Consider the following 18,639-nt stretch of genomic DNA (forward strand, 5'->3'; position numbering starts at 1 on the left):
TCCAAACTATCTAACTGCTCTGGATATCCAGCTCCCTCCGCTTAGGGGGCTCATTTATCTCCATCAGACCCTTTCTGTGCTGGGGCACTCGGTTGTTTGGCTGTGAGTGCACGGCCACTGCCCTCCCACACTGTACCCTCTGCCACACCATTTAGTTCCTGAGGGACACGCTGGAGAAGCTGAAGTGGAATAAGCAGTAACTGAGTCTCCTCACGCACCAGCTCCTGCAGGAACTTTGAACAAGCAGCTTGGTGGAAGCAAAGGGAAGTTAACAAGTTCTTCTAGACTGCTCCAAGAAAATCTCTCCCCAGCACTATCCAAAGCATTTAAAAATACTCAGGCAGCAATACTACTTCCCTGTGATTGCTACTCTTCAGGGTATGCTTAGAGGCAAGAGCTCTCAGCTTTTATCCAAAGCTAAATAGCTTATCCAACTATTTATTTTTTTCCCATTACTTTGATTGCTTTATAGGTTCTACTAATTCTTAGTATGCTTTTGCCAATAGAAGGGATCAAGACTTTTTTTAATATTAATCAATCCATCAAATGAGTTTTTAAGTCAATTTGTAACCACTTCATTCTGACCCAAGTCTGCATATATATCTCACATCTCTTTTGACTCCGCAAAAATGAAAGGAAATCATATGGCCTGTTACACACGAGTCCCAAGGACTAGACTCCATCCTCCTCACACAGCCTCACGCTGTGACATTCTCCTTTCTTTGCCTAAACAGAAATGTAGTGTATCAATTTCTAACAATATCCTAATTGTAAAGACCAAATTAACTGAACTGGCTTTACATTTGCATGAAGAAACCCAAATCTGGATTTTCATGCAACGGACCTGTATTCTCAGTGAATAGTCTTCCTAAGTAGATAACATAAAAGTAAATCTTTCTTTTTTTCTGAGTTTGGGAAGGGTGTTAAAAGGGTTATTAGGTTTTTGCTGACATAATAATAACATTAACATATTTTCAAAAAAATAACAAAAGATTTTTCTCTGCAATATACTAAGATATAACAAATACATTAAAAAAGCTTAAACAAAATAGTATGTTCACCTTGGTTACATTCGTTTGTGTTCAAGGTGTATTTCACATATTAAAAAATAAAACCCTACCTCCCTTTCCCCTTCTAAAGCCAGTTGAACACAGAATTAAATGCAGTCTCCTTCTTGAAAGCCAAGAGATGGGGATTCTCCAATCTGTTCATCTGTTTCCAGTTCAGCTGTTGTTGCTCCTCAGTCTTTTCCTCTAGTCTCTACCAGCACATTGACCAAAGTCTGAATATTTATTTCTAGAAAGGGGAGATAAAAAAAATGTTTAAAGTTACTTCTATTTCGTGGTCTTTCACATAATACAGCAGAGACTGTTAAAATGAAAGCTTTATTAACCAGTTACCTAGTTAACTAATTCGACTACTGTAAGCATAGTTTGCATTTGTCCAAACCAATGCCCAATGACAGCCACACAGTCTCATATGCCCACCTCCCTTTAAATCCCTCTGATAATCTACTTCCAAATCTTTTACTTTCATTACTACAACACTACTTTAACATTAAGGAATATTTCTGCAATAACTGGAAAAAACTAATTTGTCACAGATCAAACCAGCTCCTGGATAACATGTCTCTTTTGTTACCCCAATGTGTTGGATCCAGTTGGAGTATTTCCATCCATTCCCAGGCCACCCACGCTTGGCTCCCTGTGCAAACCAGCATTTCCTCTTTATTCCCTGCCCACACTGCCACCCCAACAGGACAAACTCCGACCGTGAGAGAAGATGCAAGTTAACGTGACGACCTAGGACAAACCTTTCAATTCAGGAAATGTGCTGTTCAAAATTTCCACTCACTCACAGCTCTATTTAGTTGTCAGGAGGCAAAGTCTCCTCAGAGGCAACTAAGGCCATTCTTCAACTGACACAGATGTTGAGCAAGACGAACTCAACTCCCCTGAACGGAGCGTACCAGCTCTGCAGCACACCAGCTCCTGCTCGCGTTAAAGCAACTATGGTGATGTAACTCATTTCACATGCAAACTAATCACAATCTTACTTTGAAGTGCTGGATAATACGGAGCCAACTGTTTGAGCATCCTGGTCATTGTAGGTGTATCCTTTCCTTGTACTCTATTCACAACGTTAGGAGTAAGACCAACAGCATCTTCATCAGACATCTTATCCGAGCTTCTGAACTGCTGGTAACTTCTGTATGAACCACTGCTAGAAAATGAGTACTGATGTGAACTCCAGTCACTCTTATACCCTGACTTCTGATGCCTGAATCCTTGACACCTAGAGTCCAGGTTCCACCTCGAGTCCTCGCTCCACCGCAAGTCCTGGTTCCACCTCGAGTCCTCGTTCCACCTCGAGCCACCTCTTCCTGAAACAGCAGAATTTGCAGAATCCATACAAGTACTCACAGACTCATCATCCTTGTAAGAGGAATAGCTTTGCAAAGAATAGTTCATGGAGTATTGTCCAGATGAAGGGTATGAGGCAGAAGAATTGGGGTGGGGTAATCCCCGATTGCTTATGCTCCTTGCTCTTGTACACACATGTTGATTCCTCCAGTTTGTACCTTCCCTGCCATGTGAGATGCTGCTGTCAGGGAGCTTACTTCCTCGCACAGCACTGGACATACCTTCTGCTGAGTACTCGCTCACTGGACTCGTCTCGTAGGAGGAGGCTCCACCAGCTGAATTACCACCAGAAGCAGATTGGCTGAAGAGTCTCAGCCATTCACGGATACCACTGGCGGGACTTCCAGTCTGAAGAGCAAGAGAGTCCCTGAGTGCAGACATCATTGCAAAGTCATTACATCTTGGTCCATAGGACGATGATCCACCATCTGTTTGGTAACTGTATGAATTAGCAGGAGCAAACGAAGCATCTGCAGAACACTCTTCATACTGAGGTAAAAAACCTTGATTCCAGTTAGAATTTCCTGAATAAATAAACAAACGGCACTAAAAGTTAGCACAATACTAAAATACCAACTGAAAACAAATACTTTGAGGTTTTATGAAGAGTTTTTCTCCTGTTCTTTTCCCATTTCCTGCCTTCACATCTTCATAGAATCATAGAATCCTTTAGGTTGGAGGAGACTTGCAAGATCATCAAGTCCAACCATCAAGCCAACACTACTAAGTCCTCCGCAAAAACAGAATCAGAATCTGTCAGGGATGGAAGGGACCACAAGGATCACCCAGTTCCAACCCCTCTGCCATGAGCAGGGACACCTCCCACTAGATCAGGCTGCCCAGAGCCTCATCCAGCCTGGCCTTAAAGACCCCCAGGGATGGGGCCTCAACCACCTCCCTGGGCAACCCATTCCAGGGTCTCACCACTCTCATGGTGAAGAACTTCTTCCTCACATCCAGCCTGAATCTGCCCACTTCCAGCTTTGCCCCATTCCCCCTAGTCCTGTCACTACCCTATATCCTAAAAAGTCCCTCCCCAGCTTTCTTGTAATCTTAATCCCCTTAATCTTACCCAAGTCCAGCACCTTATCAGCCCCAAATCCTCACATTAACTAGGTTAGGAAAGGTTCCTGCTTGAACTTCCAACCACTTTTACTGCTGAAATACTAATCAGTGATATAGGTGTGTTCTTAGACAGTCAAGGCTGAAGTCAGTAAGGCTTCAGAAAATGATATCCTGAACTAAGGCAGAGGGCAAAGACACACAACATGCCACCCAAGAGGCACTATGGCCAGCCATGAAAGTAAACTTACACAATCTGTGCAATGTTAAGAGTAGACTTAAACTAACAGAATAAAATAGCTAAATTACCTGTAGGCTTTCCATATGGCTTGTAGTGGTTTTGGATGCTTGTCCTCCCTGGAAATTCATTTTGAGATGCTGACATCAGTGGCCTCAGACTGTTTGTATAATTAACCTAGGTAAAGCAAAAGGTCAGACTGTCTGTTTTTCATCTGAAATCTTGATCACTCTAAAAAAAAAAAAAAACAATAGAAAGTTCCCCATAGCAAGTTAGCAGAGTACAATTCTAGGGGACAGCGAACTCCGTATGAAGGATGTCTCTGTTGTTCACGAGTACCACACAGAACAAAATTTTCAGAAGTATTATTTGGAAGAGGTATGTGTCTGGAGAACAGAATGAGGTGTCCACAGAAGGCAATGTCACTTGTTTCACATTTCTTCATTGCCCCACATCCCTCAACATCACCTGACTAAAATACCAAACGGGTGTGTGTGCAAATCCTGTCTCTACCTGGGGAGTGTAGAACAGAAAGCTCAGCTCCTGCCTGGGATGCAGCTACAGCAACTTTTAATTAGCTCACAAGAGCTGTGTGATGAGTCATTTTTGTGCAGATTCTGGTCCTTCTTCAGACTGCTTTTTCTACAGGTACTCCATTTTTACGCAAGGAAGCAAAGGACGTTAAGGGCCAACAGAAAGACAAGAACATCTTGCCTACCTTAGTCTTAACAGATTAAAGCTCTCAAGTGGGAGGAGAGCTACAAGTCACCAGAAAGAAAAACTTACCCACATGCCCACAAAATGGCATGTCTGGGTAGCACTTAAAGCCTGATTAATCTTAGAAGAAAAGCTATCAAGCAAGGGACCAGCTGCAAAGGAAGGATGACAACCAGACACTGTGAAGCAAAATGGTGTCCAAAACAGGGGGAGAATGGATGCAAAAGAAAACCAAACAGATGGAAGGTGATGGGAAATTAACAGAAATGTGCCCTGCAAGTAAGGTATTTGGTACCTCAAAATCATAAAAGAAAACCATGAAAGTATACTTAACTGAGGGGTTTTGACCCAAGCCTGAACTGTTACAGTTTGGCAGGGTGTTAACACAACAAATTCAAACACTCCATTCCTCCCAAAGCTAAACCAGCTCTAGTCAAGATTAAGTTACTTACTGCTGCTTTCTTTTCACAAAAGGCCTTCAAAGCTTCTGTGAGTTCCTGTGTAATACGAACAATAAGCGTTGCTTCTGAGTCTGAGGTGATGTGGAAAGTCTCCTGTTGAAAACCATGGTAAGAATTGGCCATTAGGATGCCAAAGGTTCATATACACAAACAGAAAGTTACACTTTGATTTTAGTATAACCAAGTTTATACTATTAGTTGATATATAAGACATATCTAATATACAAATACACAAACACGTAAGAAAAAATAAAATTGTGAATATAATTATGGCCTGATAAAAGGTAAAACATAAACCTGGAAGTCTGTGCCACTCCTGCACTGTCAATCATGAGCATTTTGCTGCAGATGGAGAAGGGCACAAGTCCTAAATTTATGTTGTCTGTGTAGAAAATAGAATAAAAAGTAAGCTTCAGCACCATATGATTCCCTTAGTTTAGTAACAAAATGATGCAGGCTTCCATTATAATTTTCCTACATATAATTTTGGGAACAAGAGATACCAGATGATATTGACATAATCCTGTACAGCACAGAACAGACATGGCTATTTGTCTTTCTCATGTGCAAAGAGACCAATTAGCAAGCCTATAAAGTTATAAGTGACTGCTTAAGTTCAAAGAATATCAGCTGTCTGTCATAAGGAACATAATTGTGGCAAGTCATGCAGTTTCACCAGCATGATGCAATGACGACTGTGAAGGAGCCTCTGATTACTGATCAAACTCATCTGACCACAACATTAATTTCTATGTTAACAGACACTGAAAATGTAGTGCAGCCATGGTGTAGTGTCAGCTCAGAACAACTTGAGCTCATTATTCTCTATACTTACCAAGAACTCCAGAGCTTTCTGTTTCCGAACAGGATCGTTCTGGGGGATTGTAGAATGGGGAATTAAAATTAAAAGACTGAATACTACAATATTTGTTGTATCATCTTGCACAAAACAAGATCACTTAATCTTTTATCCAGCAACAAAAGCCCACACAAAGAAAAGACAGTAATTTTAGGTCACAGCCATAAACATGTAACATTAAAGTAGAGCCTTGGCAGCAGCTACTACAAATACAACTGTATTCAACAAGCTGTGATGAACACAAAATTCTGGTCATTCGGTCAATTATTTTGCTTCTGCAGTAATATTAATAACACAGTAAATGAAGCCAGAGTAAAAGTTTTTCAGAAACATGAAAAGCAAGCCTAAGGAAACTGCTAGAACCTAAGACACTTGCAGAATTACTGCCTTTACATACCTCACGCTTACAATCATCTTCCCACCTCAAAAAGAAAGAAATGACAAAATTAAGATGCACTCTAAAGATTAAAATGCAAAAGATTAAAAAGTTATGTTTACTCACAGTATCTAGAATCAAAGTATTTCCATTTTCAAATTTACATTGCCTACCAATACAAGATATCTTTTTCTATGGTGTAATTAAACCACTATTATTTCTTAAAGCTGCTTATTCTGGCTCACAAAGAGGTCAGTAGTACTGATGAACTTCCTTACAGATTCGCTGAAGGAGATGACTAAAGTAAGTGGGTTTTATTTCCTGCATGAACAGAGGTGCCTTTATACAACTTACTCAGGCAATGTCATCCCAAATAAAGTGGCAACAGCCTGAAATTTGAACTGCAATTTTTTTCATGTACATCAGACTGCTACTGAACTGTGTAACCAGTGCAATATTTCAAAAGCCACAGCTACTATTTCCTCACAGACAGAAAGAAACAATTTATACAAGATGACAAAGTACAGCAGAAAGACAATATAAAATATTTTCCCTATATGTAATGATGTTTGTTACAGCCCCTGTGGGGGCAGTATTCTCACCTTGCTTTCTTCTTTGCTGGAGCTAGAAAATGAAAAAGAACTATTAGCAACATCACATCACAGGGTTTCCACTGTATTACAGCAACAGAAGCACTACACACACAGAACAGTCACTGGCTCTGAAGTGGCTGTGCTTTCTGGAAAGGACAGGCCTCTGTGCAAAAGGTGAAATGGTTTGTTGGGTTTTCTTCTGAGAACACACCAGTGAGCCTCAAAGCTGCAAAAACAACAGTTCAGTCTCCAACCAGAAGTTACAGAGCTTAGGATGTCTCATCATCTTTGCCAGTACAGTGTGTAAGCATGAGGAAGGAGGGAAAGCTCAGCAGAACAAGGTAGTCTAAGACAGTAGCTCTGCCTCAGACAGCTACTGCATGGTACGTATCTCATTACTTCCTGAGGACTGATCAGCACTGGTGTTCCAGGATAAGCAAGAGGATGTAGAGGGAATTTTAACTGCGTCACAAGATGGCGTCCTGGAAGCCCTTATGAACAACTCAGGCTACAAGGAATATGATGAAATACTGGAGGTGAACCTTAAGGGCATCGTGCCCTTGAGGCTCTAGGCAGGAAGGACATGGGGGACAGCTCCACAGCGTCTGTGCAGATCAAAGCTTGGCCAGACCTTGCAAGCAGGAGACCACCCTGTCAGCGCCTTGGCGCGTGGACAGAGACATTTAATCTATGGGGATACGGGGTCAGAGCGTGGCTGTGCAGTGCTAACCAATACGAAAGTATAAACTGTGTGTGATCGGTCACCCAGTGTATAAATACAGCTGCCTGTGGAGATTAAAGCGGAACACTGACGAACCTTCTGTGAAGTGTGTCGTGATTCTGGGGCTCCCCGCACAACAAGAGGACAAGTGACACCTTTGCCCCTGCAACACCTGACTGAAAGATCCATGTTACCATCTTAACCACCTGATGTTGACAGGCACGTGTCCAGCCTGGGCCTTCCCCAGTGCCTGCTCCACAGCATCAGTGGTGACGGTGACGCAATTGCCAACTGGCTTGGGCTGGATACTGGTTTTGTATCCATTTTGGTCTATTATTTTAATTACAGCCAGTTTAGTTTTCTTTTCCAATCCCTAAGTCTCTCCTCCCCTTTGGGAGAGGAGAGGGGTGAACAGAGAGCATCTGCTATAGCTCTAGTGGATGGGCCTGACCCTAAAACTTGACACCAACACATTAAAGTCCCTTACAACTATTCTTTGAGCCTGACGGTTCAGACACCTTTTACCCACCCTGTAAGAATTACCTTCTCTCCTCAGTTTGGCTGTAAGTATAACATGGGAAGACTGTTGGAAGCTTTACTAAAGTGACATCCATACTTCTTCCCCTGCCCACAGAGCCAGTCCATGTCAGCCAGGCTGGTAAATCCAGTTTGTCCTTGGTAAATCCACACTGGCTAGTCTCACTATTCCCAGTCACCTTCTTGACCTTCACATACCAGTAAATGACAACCACAAGGACTTGCCCTGTAATTTTTTATGTTTGGGACAGCCTGTAGCTATGTTTTACTTTTGAAGATAAACACATTTGGGTTTTTTCCAGTCTCCAAGTAACTCCTTGGATCACTGTGACCTTTCAAAGATTTTCTGAAGGAGCAGACAGATCCCTCAACACCAGAAGCATCCCTTTTTGTCCTATGGCCTTGTACACGTTCAACTTGCTCTTCCCTAAGTTGATGCTTCTCTACAGTACGCAATTCCATTCTGCCCTAAGCTTTACAACTGTACACAAAGATCTGAGAGTAGACCTTCTCAGTAAAGACCAAGGCAAAGAAAGCCACAAATAGCTCAGACTCTTCCATGTCATTCATCACCAGGCTACTTGCTCAGCAGCCGGCCCTCATCTTCTTTTGCTACTGTCATACATGCCATGTAGAAGCCTTCCTGTTGTCCTTCGTATTCCTTTCACCTCCAGGCAAGCTTTGCCTTCTTAGTTTCATCCCAAATACATCTGCAATTCTTATACATTTCTGCTTGGCAGCCTGCCTCTGCTTCTGTTCTCTGTAGGCTTCCTTTTAGCATTTAAGATCATGCAGGAGTTCCCTGCTCAAACACACCAGCCATTTGCTATGCCTGCTCATATTTTTGAACAGCAGAATGATCATTTCTGCTCTTTCAGGAGGTTCTCCATGAAGACTGGTTAGCTCTTTTGAGCTTCTTTTCCTTTCAAAGCAGCTTCTCAAGGGTTCCTGACTATTAGTTTTCTGAAGAAGCTGAAGTCTGTTCTCCTGAAGCCCAAAGTCATTAATCTGATAGGTCTCTGCCACCTTGTTTTGCAGACCAACATTAAAAGGTACAATCCAGCGGAGCCACCAATGGTAAATAAAAAAAAACAGCCAACTGACCAACCAACCCACAACCAAGTAATTCATAGACTTACATGATGTACTTGGTCTTACGTAACCTTCAATCTAGGAAGAGAAATAGTTTCATATTAGATTTTCTGATTAAAATTTCATTAGCAGTCTCTACTGCAACTGCCTTTAGAAAAGGAACAAATACATTTATTTTATCTGACTATAGTGTAGCCCATAATTTTATACATATATAACCTTGTAAATATAAATTAAATTTGAGAAAAAAATTGCTTACTTTGAGAAAAAATAATTTAAGTAAAGCAATAAAATTTCTAAACCACTGAGTTCAGACTGAACATTTTCTACTTAAAAAACCCTAACTTCTTAAAAATAAACAATTTTGGTTTTTTCAGATGAATTTCAAAACTACTGTTCTTTTCCCCAGATATGTTAGGGCAACTTTAAGGTAAGCCTTAATATAATTTAATACTATACTTTCTAGAAACACAGAAATTTAACAAGCTTTGTCAGCAGTATTTTTAAAATACACTAGGTCAAACACGAATGCACTGATGAAACACACCATTCCAGATACTTTACATTTACTTCCAATTACCTTATACATTTTTAATCCTTCAGTCTTTTCCAGCTCTCCTGCTATCCGTCTGAGGAATGAGACTTTACATTCTTTTACATCTGTTGTCTTTCTCTTCATTTTATCTGGAAATTCTTTAGACTGTTGACAAAACCATCTTGAAATGATCAGTATCAAAATTCATTACAGTATTAAAAAGTTGGCACATTTCACCTTCTGGACAAGCTTCCAAAAGACTGGGAAACATAGTTTTGAACACTATGAGCTAGTTTCCTCTCTGTAACACAACTAATTAAATTTTAAAGTTGCTTAAGTAATCTTCAGAACAAAAAATGGATAGTATGTAAAGCTTAATACCAAAACATAGCTTGGTCTGTACCATATCCAACAATGCTATGGGCACATTAAGGAATAAGAAAGAACCACAACCTTGTAGGAACCTCATCCTGGACGCAACCAAAACACTAAAGAGCAGACTTGGAGCAGATACAGGAGCACGCCCCTGGATTGCACGGCCTCAATAGCTCACAGCTTCATATCTGCTCATGCTGATCTGACCCACAGTCAACCATACAAGCATTAGCAATTTATCATATGGGGGTTTAAACTTCAAACTTGATGTAAGTATTTGTAGGAGAAAAAAAAAGGGGGAGTACCATAAAGAAAGTGTGATCAAAATGCACTAAAATGACTCACGATGTATGCTCTTCTGTGTTTATATCCACTGAGATGTTCTATCATAGGTGCCATCTCTGTATGAAACCCACACAGCCTGCACTCATAATGTGGCTCTTTTCTTCCTTCAAATCTGATTTCAACCACATGTTCTAAACCTATAAAAGTAAGAGTTACAAATATCTATATTTTAATATAGACTACTATAAACAAACATACTATCTTCCACGTTGATCATTAAAAGCCAAAATGAATAAATAAAAGCACTCCATTTTCAGAATTTCAACACTTCTGCAAGATCACTTCAGCACTTCTTTGGTCCTATTACCCAGATCAGTTAAATTTATCTTTTATAATGCTTTATTCTGAGAAGAAAAACACTGTCTATGGCAGATTTTCAGGCCTGCCAAAACAAAGTATTTCAGGTACCTTTTTTCCTGCCTGGGATATTTTCAAGTAACTAAGAAAGAGTCTTCAATTCAATACAGTCATGAAAGAGTATTCATGAAGAAGTGCATGTAAAAAAGAGAATCAGAATAGGAAGTTCCATGCAAATGTCTAGATTAAAACACTGCATTTAAACTATTAGTCAAACGTAACATGGACAGTGTCCAAATAGCATAAAGCACATGTAGTAAAAACAATAATCATTTCACAAAATTGAGTTCATCATCTAAAAATCTTCCAGAAACTTTTAACAATAACAGGAATGAAAGTGGGATTTTTCTTCATTTTTCCTAGAAATGACTGAAAGATTATGCCTTTTAGAAGTCCTTAGAGATATTTACATTTGAGGCTTCTACCTAGCATGAAAAGTTTTACTCTCAGAGGCTTAAATGTAGTAAGTGTATAAGCAGCTTACAACAAATAGGAAAAACCTGCAGCTGTTTCCTGTGATCATAATTTCCAACAGTGTGTATTTGTGATGGGCTGACCCCACCCAGGAGTCGAACACCACCCAGCTGCTGGCTCACACATTCACACAGCATGGAAGAGGAAAATCAAGAAAACTCCTGGGCTTAGACAAATGGTTTAAGAGGGGAAGGAAGGGAGGAAAAAAAGAATAAAAAAAAAAATATCATGTAAAAACCAGTCACCTCCCCACAAGCAGATCAATACCTAGGCAGCTTCAGAACAGCCACCTTGGAAGCTAACCCCCCCCAACTCCCATTTCTTCTTCCTTTCCCTCAGCTGTGATGGCTGAGCATGGCATTATGCAGTACAGAATATCCTTTGGGGCAGTCTGGCTCAACTGTCCTAGCTGTGCCCCTTCCCAGTCTCTTGCCCACTCCCAGCCTACTCAAGGGGTGAGGGGTGGGGACCCACAGTGCAAGAAGAGTCTTGACACTGAGCACTGCTCAGCAACAACCAAAACACTGGCATGTTATCAACACTGGTTTAGTTGCAAATCAAAAACACACAGGCTGCTGTGAAGAAATTCAGCTCCTCCTCAGACCCACCACATTATTGTACTGCTAAATCTTAACTCTGAAAACAAACCAGCACCAAATGAACTGTGTACACAAGAACGTAACACTTTGCTGTTCACCTTCTTCTATGAAAAATGCTTATACTACTAAATTGCCACGCTTTTAAATATTAGTACTGTATGTGGAGTAACAGCACGACTACTAAACAGAAAAATCATCTGCTAATACTAGGAAATTTACTACTTAGCTCTTCATCATGGAACATATTTCTCTAGACCCCCAGCACATACTAGGAATGCTAAGGCCACTGAGAAGCAGCATTGCTTATCCTCTCCTAAAGGTTGCCTGATCTAGCAATCAGAAAGAAAGAAAACCTTAAAATTCATCTCATTACTTTTAGTATTGCCAAAGACAGCGAGGAAAAACATCTCACTAAACAGAAACACCTGTACATCCCAACAAAATGGAAAACTACAAAAAAATCACCTGATGACAAGTCACCAGTGGCATGAAGTCTAGCTGGAGACCAGTAGGTAGTGGAGTACCCCAAGGGTCAATAGTGGGTCTGGTCCCATTGAACACCTTCCTTAAAGACCTAGATGACATGGCAGGGTGTACTCTCAGCAAGTCTGCTGATGACACAGAACTAGGGTGGATGGCAAATGCACCAGGGGGTTGTGCTGCCATCCAAAGGGACCTCAGCAGGCTGGGGAGTTGGGCTGACAGGAACTTCATGCAGTTCAGCAAGAGAAAGTGCAAAGTCCTGTACCTGGGGAGGAACAAGCCCAGGTACCAGACAGCTGACCAGCTGGAAAGCAGACTAACAGAAAAAGCCCTCTTTGGACACCAAGTTGAAGATCAACTAGCAATGGGCCCTTGTGGCTAAGAAGGCTAATGGCATCCTGGGCTGCATGAGGAGTATTGTAATCAGGCTGAAGGAGATGATCCAGCCTCTCCACTCAGCACCAGCAGGACCACATCTGGAGTGCTGTGTCCAGTTGTGGTCTTTCTAGTGCAGGAAACAGGAACTGTCATGAAGATGATGCAGGCACTAGAGCATCTGTCCTGTGAGGAAAAGCTGAGAGAGCTGGGACTATTTAGGCTGGAGGAGAGGAAGATGAAGATGTGGAAGAGGACCTCATGAAGATGTGTAAATGCCCAAAGGGAGGGTGCAAAGAAGAGGGAGACAGGCTCTTTTTAGTGGTGCAGGACAAGAGGCAACAGGCACAAACTAAAACACAGGAGATTCCACCTGAACATCGTGAAACACCTTTAACTGTGAGGGTGACCAAGCATGGGCACAGGTTTGCCTGGGAGACTGTGGAGTCTCCTAAACCTTGGAGATATTCAAAAGCCATCTGGACATGGTCCTGGGCAAACAGCTCTGGCTGACCCTGCTTGAGCAGGGAGTTAAGACCAGATAACTTCCAGAGGTCCCTTCCAACCTCCACCATTCTGTGAAAAGCTGCTTTACTACAAATGGCTCCTTCAGTAACAAGTTGTCTTAACAATTAAGGTGTATAAAAGAGATATATATCCTATAAATTATTCAATATACCTACAGACAATGAAACAATATTAAAAATTCCACCTTTTATCTCAAAAGCCATTTGGTTAGAAATTCAAAGACATACCATCTAAAAAAAAAAAAAAAAACATACCAACTAGAGGTTCTTCTCTTTTGGGATCATTCATAAAATCCTTCAGACAGGTTAAGTCCTTTGTGAGTCCTCTCTTTGCTAACGTAAAAAAAATATATGTAAAGAGATAGCATTAGACAGTTTACACGTAACTTCTATGGTTTTAAAATAGTTTCGAATTGAGAATTAAGTGGGACAAAATTATACTCTGAAATGCATTAGGAAAATGGGCAAGATCTCAGTTACTCAAAAAAAGATTCCAACAGTTTTCCATAACAATTTGCACACTAAAAGAGAACTACGCAAGCAAAACAGACCTTCTAACACAATCCAATTTACTGAGGAAAGATACCAAGTTCACATTCATAGCATGCCCCAATCCTTGTCAGTTCTCATTTAAAAAACAAAACAAACCCACAAAACCTCCTTCTTCCCCTAGACCCCTAATACTCATTCAGCATACTGGCATTGCTTGTTTGGAGTCTGAAATTCAGGAGTTAAATTGCCTTAAGTCTAACAACACATAATCTTCACTAATGCAGCACATGCCTCTGGTACTCTGAGCAGGCCAGGAGCTGCACAACCACAGTCGGTATGTTCCTGAGCCTGAACTAGCAGTGTTTCAATTAGGGCTGTATCTTGTTTCTGACTGAGTTTTAATAGCTTGGTTTTTGCACTGCCTAAAGCACTTTTGAGCTATTCCTGGTCAGCTCGGAGCACAGAGTTCAGCCAAACGCATCTGCAAAATAATCTCAGAGGCATTAAGTGTATTCAAGTGCTGGCCATTGTAAAAGAGCATGCTGAAGTGTTAAATGATGGACTTTTCATCTAAGAAAAAAATGTGCAGAATAGAACTCGTCTTCCTAATTACATACAGCTGGACTTTGACTGATGCATTTCATAGGAGTGATAAACACTGCTCATTTCTTCAAATCAGAGCAAACAAGTAGAAATACCACAAGCACTGAACTGTTACTGTATTCTTTCCTCGTAGGATACCAGGTTAGGGGTTAAAAAAAAAAAAACACAACAGCTTCAGGCGAATAGGGAATTCTGTGCTTGCTTTTAAATATTCATTCTATTAGGAACCTGCTTGTGCCACCAGCAAGTCAAATTCCAGGAATACACACACACACATAAAAAAAAATCACAATTTTTCAGCATTACTTTATATGGAAAACTTTTTGCAATTTAATTGTGGTAGAAAATACCTGATGGGACACCTCCTGCCATGGCAACAGCATGGCCCATTCCTACCACAACTTCACAGTCTTGCTAAAATTCTCTGTTGTTTTGTTTTTTGTCTGTGGTGACAGGCAGCACTAGCGCAGTGTGACAGAGCTGACATGTAACTAGTTGCTGCCACGTAATGAACATCTAGAGACAGATTTTTAGCAACACTGAAATGTATTACACAATTCTCAGGGATTTGTGTGCCTGTGCAATAGCTCTCAGTGTAAGCTGGCTGTTTTCAAGCTGACAGTGACATGCATATGGTCTTTTGGACTTAATATGAAAAAATACACACAGAAAAAAGTTTAAAGTCTCTACAAGGTAATGGCCATTTGCTTCTTAACACACAACTAAATATTCTTGTCTTAGTATCATCTTGGTAATAAACAACCCATACTGTTCTTTTTTTTGTTTTGTTCTTTACTTGTATGCTTTTGTTTTGTCAAATGTTCACTGTATATCGTATGTATATACATGTTTGCTGCAAAATTTTGTTGAAAACTTCACCACCTAAAAAAACCCATTAGCTATATTAACTGATACTACATACTACCAGATAATCAGAAGACAGAAATTATGTCTCAAGTTTGAAAGTGTTTCTCTAAAAATACTCATGACTTTACATTCTTCTAAGATCAATTCTTACATAAATTAAGCAGTACACAAGAGAAAAGCAATAGTTCAAATGTTTGGTAACTTCCATTACTTCTTACCACCATAATCATCCCCCTGCTTGGGTCATTGAAACAAAACCATTGATTTCAAAGTTGCACCTGAAAACAGCATTAGGTCATTTATATTCAGCTACCTGGTCTCTGTGTTTCATACTTCATTGGAGTTTGGACTGGAGCTGGAGGACCTAGGATAACAGTTTGACAGTCAGACTACTTCTCACTTGCAGTTAATTATTAAGTACCTAGTAGATGTTCCAAACAAGTTGAGAACTGAACAGTCATCTTCATTTTACAGTTTACCATAGGCTCAGTAAGAGCAGTATTCCATCTTAGTACTTCTCTTCTGTATTTACTGCTCTAAGAAATAGCCTTTACTTCCCCTCCACCTCCCCACCAACATAACATACCAAACACAGGAATGTCACAGAATCAAAGCATTCAACTTTTATTTGATTTTTAAGTGCTTTTCATACCACCTAGCTAATTACTTTAACCATTCAATATTGTGTATGACAGTCAACCTGTGTTACAGGTACCTGACAAAACTTCTGCTCTAAACATTCAGAGCCTAAACACAGTGCTAGAGACAATTCAGAAAGTCATTAAAATGTATCTTCTTTTACATAGGGTTCTGTATACATTATTTGGACTGAATTTTTAAGTGTGCTTTTGTAAAGGTATTTCCACTCCCCTCTTTTGAAACTTCCTTCCCTTGCTCCCCTATTCCCTCAAATCCATAAACACAGACACAACACAAGCTCATTTGAACGTTCTCAGTATTTTGCAAGTTGCAGCACTCACAATTAAAACAAGATGACACCAGTCATTACCAACAGTCATTTATTATTATTAATAAATTATCTATTATTGTTTATTGGAAAAAGTGAAATTTTAAGTTAAACTATATGTCTATGTAATTCCTATTTTTGAAATGCAGTTTTCCACAGTCATGGAAAATACAACATGTTGTATACATTAGTGGTTTTCTCTTAAGAGATACATATGAAAGCTGTAAATCAAATCAAAGTTGTAAACATTTTGTAAACAGCTGTGCAACATTACCATAAGGGAGCGACATAAGAAAGCATATCTTCCTTGATTTCTTATAACAAATAATCCATCTTTTTCAGTAAAAAGCTTCAAAGTCTATGGTAGCATGAACAAAAGATCTCCAGGTACTCTACAAGTACAAAAATTACTTAATTCCAGAGTTGGTCAGTTAGGTCAGTTAGTGCCCCAAACACAAGTTATATGGCAAGTGTAGCATCTTCAGACTGACAAAGTGGACAAATGCTAAATGACACAAAGGTACCTGTGAAATTGGATTTTTAGTGCTTTATTTTCCCTTTACTTCCAGTAACAAATTGTATTTGCTGAGAATTACACCAGAAGCAGTTTTGCAGTGCTGTCTGCCTTAACCCAGTTGAGGTTTACATATGTGGTGTAATGGTTTGAAAGTAAAAATAAACACTGTGTGAGACTCTCTGCCCTTGGAGATATCTGACTTTCAGTCAGAAAGTGACGATCCGGTGCTGGTAGTAGTCCTGCTTCAATCAGGAAATTAGGATATCACCTAATCAATTTCAGGAAATCCCTTCCAATAATGATTTAGTAAGAAATATTTTCCAGATACTAGGTGTCTACATGAACAAAAAAAAAAAAAAAACAAATCCCTTTCCTTTTCATGTTGAACGACACAGTACTGAAGCCATTTCTTTGTTCTTCATGTTTTACATCTATCTATACATGTATTTGTAATGTACACATTCCTAATGACTGCCAGAAATACAACAGCTGCTTCAAAACTTAAGGATAGTTTCGGACATTGTCAATTTAGTTAGTGGCAACAAAGAGGTACTGGATTTGGCACTGTAGATTCACCTGCGAATACAAGAGGTGAAGTGCACAAAGACTATACTCCACTGCATTGGGGAACTCCCCAAGAGAGAGGCAGTAAGGGAGTGAGTATTTCTCAATCTTAGCACCTCTATTATGGCTTCTGAAACATTTTTCTCTTCTAATGTGCAGTTCAAAAGAACTTCCAGGTTTCTGTTCTTTGAAATCATGGTAGCTCTACACCCCAAAGCCTTACGCGTGTAGTAATCAGCGCTTGACAGATACTGAGCATGGAGGTATATGTTAAAATAAATACATTTGTCTTACACCATAAAGCTGAAGTGCTGATCAGGATACTGTTAAGATAGTCACTGGTGAACCCAAGGCAGAATACATGACATTTCTGCTTTCACTGGAGGCAGAACTTGCAGTCAGTGCTGTTCAATGCAGTTTATCTTCAGATCTGATTACTCCCCTTGACTCCATGCTTTACAGAATGACCATGATGAAGCTTTCTTTACTCTCAGCGCTACTCACAGGTTTTAAATTGAAGAATGTAGACACAGGCTGCCAGATCCAGCAACTAAACACTTACAATATCCCTTATTATACTTTTCATCTGTACCACTGTAAAAGAAGTAGTGCAAGCTAACTCTGCATCCTTCTGCAATGCAAGGAAAATTCCACAGGCTACACAAAAAAATATATCACAGTCATTCGCTCTTCTTTTGCCAAAATTAATTTCACCAATAAAACTAGGCAGCCCAGAAACATCTTTAAAAGGGCTCATACCATGTCTTCTACCAGAGCTACCTCATTTTAGTAGTAAACCACTGGATTTTGTTATTGCCCAGGGAACATTTATCTAGCATGTATATTGGTATTCATTCCCACATCATTTAATGCCTCTTGATCAAAGCAAAAAGTTTTCCAAACTTCTGTCTGCTTTGGTCAAAAGGTCCCATGAAAGAAAGCAATGTTCAGTCTCCTCCCCTCTTTACCCTGAACACATGTGCAATAGCCTCAACTACAGCTGAAAGCCTTCCATCAAATTATATCATTATATAAAGAAATTACATGACTGAAATTTATACCCTTAACTGAGTTCTGATTTAACTCTCTTAGTAAAGTCCTAGAACGTCAGCATCTTCTCTTCCCACATCTTCCATTAAGTTGCTCTCCTCTGAACTGCTGGAGAGCAGGCAATCCAGATATACAATTCTGTCATTACCACATCTCATTATGGAAACTTGCAGGGTATCCAGATGTCCTCCTTACAGGAAGTGGCTCTCCTCCAAACACAATCATCTGGAAACAGATGCGCTTCCTGACTTAACTGACTCCAAAGCCAACAAGACTGTACAGTTAAACAGCCAGGTTACTCATGCTCATTACCTCTGGATTACATATTAACAGCTGCTTTTGAGTTCAGAGGAGATATTGTACCTGGCATATCCCATTTGAAAACTCAGAATCCAAATGTCTTTTTAAATTTTAGTTTACAAATAACAGC

At 40.0% G+C, this 18,639-nt stretch overlaps 1 protein-coding gene across 1 annotated transcript; it reads right to left on the reverse strand.

Moving 5' to 3' along the window:
• Positions 1-1,240: 1,240 nt before the first annotated feature.
• Positions 1,241-15,436, reverse strand: LOC103776016. The gene is made up of 12 exons (XM_008943495.1): positions 15,425-15,436; positions 13,405-13,482; positions 10,335-10,471; positions 9,660-9,779; positions 9,127-9,157; positions 6,739-6,760; positions 6,158-6,182; positions 5,737-5,775; positions 4,893-4,994; positions 2,645-2,771; positions 2,057-2,383; positions 1,241-1,296 (listed from the first exon to the last, which is right to left on the reverse strand). The coding sequence occupies exons 2-12, from the start codon at positions 13,436-13,438 to the stop codon at positions 1,241-1,243; spliced, it is 1,020 nt and encodes a 339-aa protein (XP_008941743.1). The 5' UTR covers positions 13,439-13,482; positions 15,425-15,436.
• Positions 15,437-18,639: the final 3,203 nt, after the last annotated feature.

The sequence above is a fragment of the Merops nubicus genome, unplaced genomic scaffold, assembly GCF_000691845.1.
Source record: "Merops nubicus isolate BGI_N331 unplaced genomic scaffold, ASM69184v1 scaffold20487, whole genome shotgun sequence".
In the NCBI taxonomy this organism is placed as follows: domain Eukaryota; kingdom Metazoa; phylum Chordata; class Aves; order Coraciiformes; family Meropidae; genus Merops; species Merops nubicus.

Excerpts from the sequence above, each read along its gene's own strand:
- LOC103776016 (XM_008943495.1), bottom strand. The coding sequence starts at position 13,438 with ATGAATGATCCCAAAAGAGAAGAACCTCTAGTTG. Across the intron at positions 5,776-6,157 it reads AAGATGATTGTAAGCGTGAG|AACGATCCTGTTCGGAAACA; the intron begins GTATGTAAAGGC and ends ACAATCCCCCAG. Across the intron at positions 4,995-5,736 it reads AGAAAGCTCTGGAGTTCTTG|GAGACTTTCCACATCACCTC; the intron begins GTAAGTATAGAG and ends GGTTTTCAACAG.